Source organism: Calypte anna, chromosome Z (assembly GCF_003957555.1).
Source record: "Calypte anna isolate BGI_N300 chromosome Z, bCalAnn1_v1.p, whole genome shotgun sequence".
NCBI lineage: Eukaryota > Metazoa > Chordata > Aves > Apodiformes > Trochilidae > Calypte > Calypte anna.
In genome coordinates, this window is record NC_044274.1 from 10,070,548 (window position 1) to 10,080,885 (window position 10,338).

A 10,338-nucleotide genomic window follows, 5' to 3' on the forward strand; every position below is an offset into this window, starting at 1 on the left:
CTTCTGCATGTGTCTGTTTTGGGGCAAGTGGGTGTCACAAGGAGACGTTTCAGGTGAGCTCCGTGTGCTAAGCTCCATTTGCAAGGGCTGAGAGGGGGAGTCACTGCAATGCACACCACACTGGGACCTGAGACCTGTTCACAGGCTGGAGCCATCAACGGGTCTCCCCATGGGGTTTTGTGTGTGCCCAGACCATGGTGAAGGGAGTCAGACTGCAACATGGCTTGGGTCCTAAAGCCCCAGCCCCTACCTGGCACGGGGAGGATGAGGACATGCATCTGTCTCTCTGGAGGGACTCAGTGCTTCTGGCTTGCCTTGTGTCCCCACTTGCAGCAGGGTAAACTGAGGCACGATCAAGAACATCTCTGGATATCAAAGGCACGGGCTGGGGTGAGCCTGTGCTGCTGCTGCACCCACAGCTGCACTGAGTGGGCCAGAGCCCGTGGGGAAGCACAAAGCTTTACCTGACAGCAGCATCCCCACACTGTCCCTGCACTCCACCTCCACCTGCCTGCCTTCATTTTTTTCCTGAACTCCTTTTTTCTACCGAGGTACCTCTGGCTGGAGGCAAAGAAGGTGCCTGCTCTTCCGTGGGCACCGGGGCTAGGGCTAGTACAGGTCCCTGGGGGATGAGCAGCAGCAACATCCTGCACCAACACACAAGGGATGGTGGATTTGGCCTCATCCAACAGCTAGGACGGCTTGTCACCTCAAGCTACTGTCCTGCCCATTGGTGGCATGGGGTAACAGGAACTCTGAGTGCCACAGGCTGCTGGTACTGTACACTCAGGGGCAGCCTGCACAACCAAATATTGCCTCTTCTTCGGAGTGTCTTGTGTAAAGGGTCGTTAGCCATAGCTGCAGCTCCTGGGCTCTACAGCCTGGGCTGAGCCTCTCCCCCTCTCACCACGTCCTTTGGGGAGGAAAAGCAGAAAACCTGCCTGTTCTTGGCTCTCTGGCTTCCCTGGGAACAACTCCGGAGAAACTTCCCCCCTTCCTTCCACAGCACTAGTGATCCCGGGGTCTCCTCCAGCTCCTGGCAGCCCAGCAGCAGTCGGCACTGCATATCGTCCTCGCCAGAGAGGCTCTCCTGGAAAAACGAACCCATTCCCCGGGAGATCAGGACAGCTCCCGACCCCGCAGGGCCCCCGGGCACTGTTTATCTTTGCGCAGGAGATAAAGCAGCCGTCGGCCATACCATTTCGCGGCTGGACAGCTGTAGCTCGCCTTGGCCCATCCCATCGCCACGGCTGCAGGGCTAGGGACCTCCCAGTCCCCCCAAGCATCACTCTGTAGACAGCTAGCCAACGATCCTGCTGAGTTTCCCCGTAAAGGTATGACTCAGCTCCATTTCAGGGGGACCCACAGGGCCAGCCATCCCCCAGGATTTGTTCCACAGGTCCCGGTGACACAGGGCTCCAGCCTCCCCTCTTGCCACTGCTGCATTACACCCCAAGGTGCTGGCACGTTTTGCCCCAGGCTGTTCCCCATCCCCTGCACACCAAAGGCAGGGCTGGGCTGGGCTAGGGGGGATGAATCAGGTGTGCTAATGTTGATGGGACTTTTCTGTGGTCCAGCAGGAACCCAGGCATTTAGGGAAGCTTCCCTCCTCCAAGAGGTACTTGGGTCAACTTGGCACCCCGGGGTGAGGGATGTGTCCAGGCTGGTGAGTCTCAGGCAGGACTCAGATCTGTATGGGGTGTAGTGTGTCCCATTCCCCTGGGCACTGCCACCAACAGACCTGTCCCAGCTGTCCCAGTTCTGCCCTCGAGCCTTCACAGTGACAGCAGCAGCTCTGGGGCACAAAGTGTGTCCATGCCTAAGGTCTCCCTGGGGCAGCAGGCAGGACCATGTCCCCACCACCCTCCCTGCTCAGCATCTTTGTAGTGCCATGGTCTGGTGAGACTCCTGGCTGGAAAGAATGAAATCCCCCAGACAAACAACTATCGACGGCTGCGGTGGAGGCAGCACAGATAGATACTGGAGGTATAGACGGGCACGGCAGACAACGGAGCAGATTAAGAGATACTCTGAGCAGAGAGATACCGCAGGAAGAATCGGGAGATAGATCCTGCGGGCTGATCAATACCCACTGCATGCAGAGGGACAACAAGATAGAGTGAGCTGCAGGGGGAAAGGTGTTTGGTGGGCAGCGATGTGCATTTGTCTTGGTGACGGCTCTAGGGAGATGCCACTTGTGGTCACCACAGCTCAGGTTACAACAGAGCCAGACCCATAGTACTGAGTCTCCGTGCCTACCTCCAGCCAACCCACAGGGGTTTGGTGTCCTTTGAGGTGTTTGGGGGGGTCCACCTGGCCTCTGAATACCAAAGGCTGCATATATGCTCTGTATCCTTGTCACATCTGGAAGCCCTGCAGAGATGTCCCTACCACTCGTAGGCATCTCAAAGGATGCTGGGGGTGCTTGCAGACAGCTTGAGTGCAAGCCCTGTCCTAAGCACAGGGGCTGTGCTTGAGCTGGGTGATTACATATGAGTTCTCACCTTGTCCCTCAGTTTCTCCACGAGAACCAAATGATGGAAAGCTGCAGGGAGCTGTGTTGGTCCAACACAGACATGATAATGAATGAGAAGTAGAGAGGAAGGGGCAGAGGCAGCAAAAGACTGCAAGACACACTGTGACTGGGATCCCTCTATCATCTGCTGGTCACTGGGGATGCTTACCTTCTCCTTAAAAGGCTGTAAACACCCACTCCAAAGGGAAGGGCTGCTTTTTGGGCCCCCTGAATGCCAGGGCTCCTGTGTCTCAGGCCAATTCCATTCTGGTGGCACTTGTCCAAACCACTTTGTGCTGCCTGGTTTCTCTGTTGGGCACATCTCAGCTCAGCATGAATAGTCCCTCCCCTGGACAGGGCTTCCAGCCCCACAGCCAAACTGGGGGGGATCCTCCACCCGTGATGAAGTTATTGACACAGGCGCTACGGAAAACACTGCTGAGATTGTTCACACTAATGTTATTTAGCAGCAATATTTCCGTAATAAAAGAAATCAATGGGCAAGAGAAAAGACCTGTCCAGAGCTTTGATTTTCTCATTTTAATGGCATACTTATTTACTCCCACCAGCGTGCCCATTGGATTTTCATTACGTGGCCTTCGCTGTAAGTGGAGCAGTATTGATACGAGCTGCTGAGTTAGCGCCTTCCCCTGCAGGCTGGCGTGGCATTGCTCGTGTTCCTCGACAGGGCCCCCCTAAGCCCCAGGGAATGGGCATGGTGTGGGGCCAGGGCAGCCTTGGGAAGCCCACGGGAACACGCTGCCCTCATGTGTGCACCTGCATGTTCTGCCCCTGAGAACACAGGCAGGCACACATGTATACCTGTGCACACATGTATACCTGTGCACACGTGTATACCTGTGCACATGTGTATACCTGTGCACACGCCTGCGCTTGGATTGTGCACGTGCAGATGCATGCACACACTTTCTCTCACCCACACAGCTGTGGACATACGAATGTTGATTCCTCTGCCTACCACAGATGCACATATATGCATGTCCTACTCATATAGAAACATAAAATCACAGACAGGTTTGGGTTGGAAGGGACCTAAAATATAATCCAGTTCCAAACCCCCTGCATGGGCAGGATGCTAAAGGTTTCATCCAACCTGGCCTTCAACACTTCCAGGGAGAGGACAGCCACAGCTTCCCTGGGCAACCTGTTCCAGCGTCTTCACAGGAAAGAATTTTTTGCTTATGTCCAACCTAAAACTCCCTCTTCAAGTTTGAAAGCATTTCCCCTCATCCTCTCACTATGCACCCTTGTAAAAAGCCCTGCTCCAGCTTGTAGCCTTACTTCAGATACTGGAAAGTTGCTGTAAGGCCACCTTGGAGCCTCCTCTTCTCTAGGCTGAACAATATGTTCCTGAGCACTCACATGTCTGGTGTTGGTCTGACTGCATGGACAGATGCCCCATTGTTCTACCTATGCACACGTGTGCACACACATGTGCAAACCGTGCCTGTTCTGCCAAAATCCACCTGCAAACTATCCTACCTCTATGCATGCACACCTCTGTGTATGTCCAACTGCCCTACCAAGAGACACACACACACAAGCACACACACATGCAGACACACAACTATCCTGCTTGCACCGACACGGACACATGCATGCAACTTGTCTGCCAGTAGGTGCACACATGAAGGTGCATGCACAGCCTTTATACCCCGTGATTCCTTCCTGTGACCTTCTTGTGTGTGCACCTGTGTGAACTTCTCAGGGCCCCCAACCCACTGCACCAGTCTTCCCACCCCCAGGGCCACATTCCCAGCATCAGCATGATCCCAGGGAAGAATAGAGCTCCCCACGTTCTTGTGCCCTCCCATGAAAGCAGGGCCCCAGCACCTGCTCAGGCTTTTGGATTCCCAGTGACTGCAGTGGAAAGAGGAGTAACAGCACCATCTCCTGCCATGGCCCGAGAGCTGAAATGGGCCTGATTCTGCCCCATACTGTATCCCCTGGCTCCAAGGACCCTGGTCAGGTTGATGCTGATTGCCCAGGGACATCCATCTGTCCCCAGCTGCCAGTAGGACTCCCACTGAGCCCAGAGCTGGAGAAATCTTGCATCGTTCCCTGTGGCAGAGGCTCAGTACACTCCAGAGGCTCTCCTGGGGACCCGAGGGTGGAATTAAGAATTTTATTACCCATATCTTTCCACGTGGCAGATTAAGAGGACACACACATCACTTTGGCATGTAGGTGAAAGCCCTCCTCCAAGCAGAGAGCCCACATGGGTCTAGCCATGGGGCTGGAAACAGGGTCTGTAGCTGGGCACAGTCAGGAAACTGCAGTGCTCCCTCATTGTCCTGTCCCCTTTGCCAGGAGTCAAGCAAGGTGGCTGTCCCCAAGGGGTCTCACAGCCAGGGAAAGCATTTTGAGGGGTAAGATCCAATCCTGAGCTAGAACAGAGGTTTGGTATGAGCACAGCCCAGAGGCCATGCAGGACTCAGTTAAGGCGACACACGGTGGCTCTCTCCCCCCTTGATGGGGGACTGCAGGAAGGAGGACTGTGGGGCCAGGGACCCTCTTCCAGCCCCAGCCATCCCCTTGGGCAGATGATATACAGGGGACAAAGAGAGACGACAAAAGGTTGGGCATCCCCTCGCTGCTATAGTCCCAGTGCAGATCTCGCCCTGTGCCAGGGAGACACTGTGTGCTGCCAGCCCACATCAGTGGGGCAGAGCCACGGGGGATGCTGCCAGCTGGACACAGTGCCCTGTGCCACCCACAGCCACAGCAATCTGCCAGGGAGATGGGGAACCTCCTGGCTCACCTTTGCGCAGGTGCTCTGGTCCTGCTCACCCTGTGCACCCTGCCTTAAGGCCTGCATCTACCTCCTGATGTCTCAGAAGCTGCAGAAATTTTGTGGAGCCTGGGGACATCAAGCTCCAGCCCCTCTCCAGCTGCAGGCCAAAGGCACACAGGGATGTTCTCACCCTCCAAGGCCACTCCAGCCCCTGAAGGATGGAAAAGCAGAACATGACTCCAATTAAAAGGCAGGGAGAGGCAGACAGTAAAGAGAACAGGCTGTTTGTTTGTTGTAACTACCACAATCTCTCTGTCCTGGCATCCAGCTGGCCCCTGAGGAAGGACAGAGCAATTTGGGTGAGGCACAGGGGGTCTCTTGATGTCTCTGCTACAGCCTGGGCTCAGGGAGATGGAGGGGGGAGGAAGGCTGGGAGAAGAAGAGCCAGCTGTGCCCAGCAGGACGCCGCCGTGAGCCGGGCTCAGCAGCCCCAAGTGCTGAAGAAGGCGTTGGCTTCCAAGAGCAGGCCCTTGGCATAGACACGCAGGGTGTAGAAGAGGGTGACAAAGTCCTGAGTGCTGAAAAGGGTGTCAGCCAAGGCAAAGGCGAGTGTGGAGGGGATGAAGCCCCGGCCGTACTCCACCATCCAGGTGCCTGCACTCCACTGCACTGACGTGGCCTCTCCCGCCTGATGCACGATGGTGTCCCCTGCCAAGACAGAAAACCAGTGACTGTCCCACACGGTGCCCAAAAAGGAGACATGTGGATCATGAATTGTAAGAAGGCTAAGCACCCCAACCCCTCCCCAGCCTTGCTTACTTTCTCTTACTGGCATCAACTGAGATGCTGGACACAAACTGTCCCATTGTGAGCTCTTGGCTTCAGCCAGCTGGAAGGAAGATGCTCTGCGACAGTGGATGCCCAGTCTGCAGAGTGGTTGTGCTCCTGGATATGGATGTTATCTGCAGGGCACTGTGGCTGCTGCACTTACCTGGATAGTAGATCTCACTTCTGGTGGTCCCCTCTTTCCACTGCCGGAAGGTCCCCGAGATGACAGTGTCAGAGATATCTGCCCAATACCGACCTGTGGGAGGACAGACAGCACCAGCTCAGCCTGTCCCAGCTGGGGACAGCTTAGTAGCCCATGTCTGAGCCACAGAGCAGCCCTCTGGTGAGAAGGGTGCCAGCCTCAGAGCCTTGACTCACTGAGGAGCAGAATTGGATCTGGTACCAAGGCTGCCTGTGTGACTGGCCACATCCCACCAGCCAGGGTTGCTCAGCATCTTTAAGCTACATAATTTCCAGTGTGTTTGGCATTCAGTCCCCAGTGTAGCACAGGGAGACACGATCCTAGCCACAGCCTGCCAGCTGAATGCGGAGAGTCCTGGCCATAAGGCATGGCCAGCACAGCGACCTGAAGGTGCTACAAAACACCGGGGGAGCTGGTGTCCAAACAAAAGTGCTTTCCATCACTGTGCACCCCTTGGAAGAAGTGGAGCAGTGTGCTCCCTGCCCCAGGCATACCATGACCGATGTGATGTGTGGCTGCATGTGATGAAGTGGAGTGGAAAGAGCTCAGAGAAACCCTGCCCCTCCCAGCCCTATCCCCCCTGCTTACCTGAGTGGCCCCCTGTGTCAACAGCTGTCCCAAACAGCAGTACATACTCAGTGAGTGAGGCGTGCAGGAGGCACATGGAACCCATCCACCCGCCTGCATTCACAAACACCCACTGCAGGTCCTCGTCCGGCAGGATGTGGCCTGGGTGCTTCTTCCGAAGCTCCACGATGATCTTAGAGAAAGCCAGCTCATGGTCCAGCCCTGCAGCACACAAGGTTGCTGTAAGTCTCTGGCATAAAGCAGGCTCTGCCAACAGCCCCCCCCCCCCGCCCCAAATCTCTTCCACAGCCACAGAGTACCAGCACATCTTTAAAGGGATCTGCCTAGGGTATGTGTCTCATCTCTCCAGCCTGAAGCCCTCCATAGCCACTGACCTGTCCCCACTGCCTCCCTTCCCAGATGGTGATGGAGGATGTGCAGCACTGAGCACTCCTGTCCTACAGCCCACCTCAGGTACTGGGTTGTATGGGGGACCTGAGCAAAGTGACACTGACCCTGCTCTGGTGACACGCAGCTCCTCTGCTGTGACTACACACCTGTGCCCTACAGGGACAGCCCTCCCCTCCAGCCATAGTTGTGGGGTCTGTCCTGCCCCTACCTCACCTGGGGCTTAGTACCCAGACCTGACCCATCCCCAGCACCGAGAGAGCCACCTTAGCTTCAGGTTCAGCGCCAGCCGGGCTGGGTGGTACTGCTGCCTTATCCCCATCCTCCCTTCACTCCAGCCTCATTCCCCCACACCACCTACCCCCCTCCTGATCCTTTCCCGATGCCGGTCCTGCTGTCTCAGCCTTAGCCCTCCCCGACCCCCATCTCCTGTCCCCCGCGATCCCGGCCCCCCTGTACCGAAACCTCCTCCATCCCGCCCCCCAGCTACAGGTCCCTCCTCAAACCCAGGCCGCTCCCAAGCCCCCCACCTCCTCCACCCCTTCCCGGTTCCGCTTCTCCTTCCTCTTCCCCTTTCCCTTGTCCCCATCCATCCTCAGCCTCCCTTCTCTCTTCCCCCCGCACCCCCGACCCCGCCATGGCCGGTGGGCCCCGTTCCCCTCGGGCGATACCGTACCCGCGTGGTGCCGGGCGAGCTGGGCGATCTCGGCGGAGGTGAACTCGTACCGCTTGGAAGCCAACCAGCCCCGCAGCCCCTGCAGCACCAGCGCCAGGACGCTCAGCGCCAGCCCGACCCGCAACGCCCGCCGCCCCCACGCCGCCACCATGCCGCCCGCCGCCTCTCCGCTCCGCTCCGCCCCGCCGCTACCGGGACGGAGAACTAGGACCGCCCCTGCCGAGGCCACGCCATGCCCGGCCCAGGGCGGCCCTGCGCCGGCGCGGCGGGGCGGAGCGGAGCGGAGGAGGTGGGTTAAAAGGGGCGGTACCGGCGTTCCCCCTGCCGCCAAAGCTTCTGGGGGTGTAGGGTGTGGAGGCGTTGGCGGAGGGAGGGAAGGGGGAAAAGGAGGAAAGGAAGAAAGAAAGAAGAGATGGAGGAAAAGAAGAAAGAAGAGATGGAGAAACTGAGGGAGGAAGAGAAAGAGGAGGAAAGCAAGAAGGAAGAGAAGGAGAAAGAAGAGGAAAGCAAGGAAGAAGAGAAGGAGAAAGAAGAGGAAAGTAAAGAGGAAGAGAAGGAGAAAGAGGAGGAAAGCAAAGAAGAAGAGAAGGAGAAAGAGGAAGAAAGCAAAGAAGAAGAGATGGAGAAAGAGGAGGAAAGCAAAGAAGAGAAGGAGAAAGAGGAGGAAAGCAAAGAAGAAGAGAAGGAGAAAGAGGAGGAAAGCAAAGAAGAAGAGAAGGAGAAAGAGGAGGAAAGCAAAGAAGAAGAGAAGGAGAAAGAGGAGGAAAGCAAAGAAGAAGAGAAGGAGAAAGAGGAGGAAAGCAAAGAAGAGAAGGAGAAAGAGGAGGAAAGGAAGGAGGAAGAGATGGAAGAAGAGAAGGAGGAAGAGAAGGAAGGGAAGAAGGAGGAAGAGAAGGAGGAAAGGAAAGGGGAAGAAAAGGAAGAAAGGAAGGAGGAAGAGAAGGAGGAAGGGGGCATCAGCTTCAACCCCAATGGTAAGGCTGAGGCTGCTTCTCTCTGGGCACCTGACAGAGCCAGACCAGCCCCAGGAGAGGGGGGGGCTGCGGGGACCCTCCCCTGTCCCGGGGTGGCTGTGGGGACACCCCAGCCCTCCCCACCCTCCTGGACTGAGGAGGGAAGGAAGGGGTGACCTGTGGGGCGGGGGGGAGGGGGGGGGGGGAGGGGAGCATGAAGTGTGGTTACCCGCGGGGGGGGCCTGGTGAGCGGGGGGTACCCGGTCCGTGGCGAGGTCTGCACCTGCCTCCCTCCCTGACACCCTTCTCTTCTCTCTCCACAGAGCACCAACACACTCGTTACAACCCGCTGCGGGACGACTGGGTGCTGGTGTCGGCTCACCGGGTGAAGCGTCCGTGGCAGGGGCAGCTAGAGGAGTTGCCGCCTGAGCAAGTGTACCGCTGGGACCCCAAGAACCCCCTTTGCCCTGGGGCCACACGGGCCAATGGCGAGGTACCACTAAGGACCCAAGAGTCCAAGCACCCTGCACCACCCTGTAACTCCCTGATTCTATCTCTTGCCCCGGCAGGTCAACCCGTGGTACCAAGGGACCTTTGTCTTCCCTAACGACTTCCCTGCTCTGCAACCTGATGCTCCAGAGCCTGGTAACTTCCTTAAAAGCAGGTTTTTGGGGGCCCTGGGATCATGTTCTGGGGTGCTGTAGGGAGGCCTGAAGAGGCATGGGTACCCTCCCTGCACTTTCTTCCTCTTCCTCTCTTGTTCCCCAGGTGACAGCGATCACCCCCTGTTTCAAGCAGCAGCAGCCCGGGGTGTGTGGTGAGTACTCTTACAACTTTGGGAGGGTCCAGGCTCAGGTGGCAGCCAGGACCTTGGAGGTGAAGCCGTACTGAGCCCACTCTCCTCCTTGTGCTGCCTGTTTTGGGGACACCTGCTGTATTTTTGGGGGCATTTTGAGGGTCTCATCCCCATTGCACTGCGACCTGGCAAGGGCCATGAGGGTCTCCCGGTATGTCCTTATAACCCCAGTCACACCTCTCTCCTCTGCAGCAAGGTGATGTGCTTCCATCCCTGGTCGGACCTGTCGCTTCCCCACATGACTCTAATGGATATCCGGGCTGTCATCAACAAGTGGGCAGAGCTGGAGGCTGAGCTGGGTTCCACCTACACCTGGGTGCAGGTCTGGGGCAGTTGTGGGCTTTGCTTCTTTCCCTGCCCTGGGGGTGGAGGCAGGGCAGCACTTGGGGCAGGGACCATCCCAGTTCATTTGTGGGTTCCCTGTCCCCCGCCTTGTGCCCCTCTGGTTCCCTGTCCCCTGCCTTGTGCCTCTCTGAGCATTTTCAGGTGGGTGCAAGGCTCTTGTTCTCCTGTGGGATGCTTTCCTGGTGTCCCAGGGACACCGTGACAGCCTGCTACAGGAACCACGGGGCTGGAAT

At 57.2% G+C, this 10,338-nt stretch overlaps 2 protein-coding genes across 2 annotated transcripts in view; one reads left to right on the forward strand and one right to left on the reverse strand.

The window, feature by feature from the left end:
* Positions 1 to 4,640: 4,640 nt before the first annotated feature.
* SIGMAR1 (sigma non-opioid intracellular receptor 1) lies at positions 4,641 to 8,134 on the reverse strand. The gene is made up of 4 exons (XM_030467963.1): positions 7,952 to 8,134; positions 6,889 to 7,089; positions 6,262 to 6,354; positions 4,641 to 5,978 (listed from the first exon to the last, which is right to left on the reverse strand). Exons 1-4 carry the CDS (start codon positions 8,100 to 8,102, stop codon positions 5,752 to 5,754), a joined length of 672 nt encoding a protein of 223 aa, XP_030323823.1. The 5' UTR covers positions 8,103 to 8,134; the 3' UTR covers positions 4,641 to 5,751.
* Positions 8,135 to 8,786: 652 nt separating this feature from the next.
* Positions 8,787 to 10,338, forward strand: part of GALT (galactose-1-phosphate uridylyltransferase) — a 182,362-nt gene continuing 180,810 nt past the window's right edge. The window contains exons 1-6 of the mRNA XM_030466847.1: positions 8,787 to 8,830; positions 8,879 to 8,925; positions 9,228 to 9,397; positions 9,474 to 9,549; positions 9,673 to 9,721; positions 9,953 to 10,171. Of these exons, the coding sequence (XP_030322707.1) occupies positions 8,796 to 8,830; positions 8,879 to 8,925; positions 9,228 to 9,397; positions 9,474 to 9,549; positions 9,673 to 9,721; positions 9,953 to 10,171 (596 nt within the window). The 5' untranslated portion in view covers positions 8,787 to 8,795. The remainder of the gene's footprint in view (positions 8,831 to 8,878; positions 8,926 to 9,227; positions 9,398 to 9,473; positions 9,550 to 9,672; positions 9,722 to 9,952; positions 10,172 to 10,338) is intronic.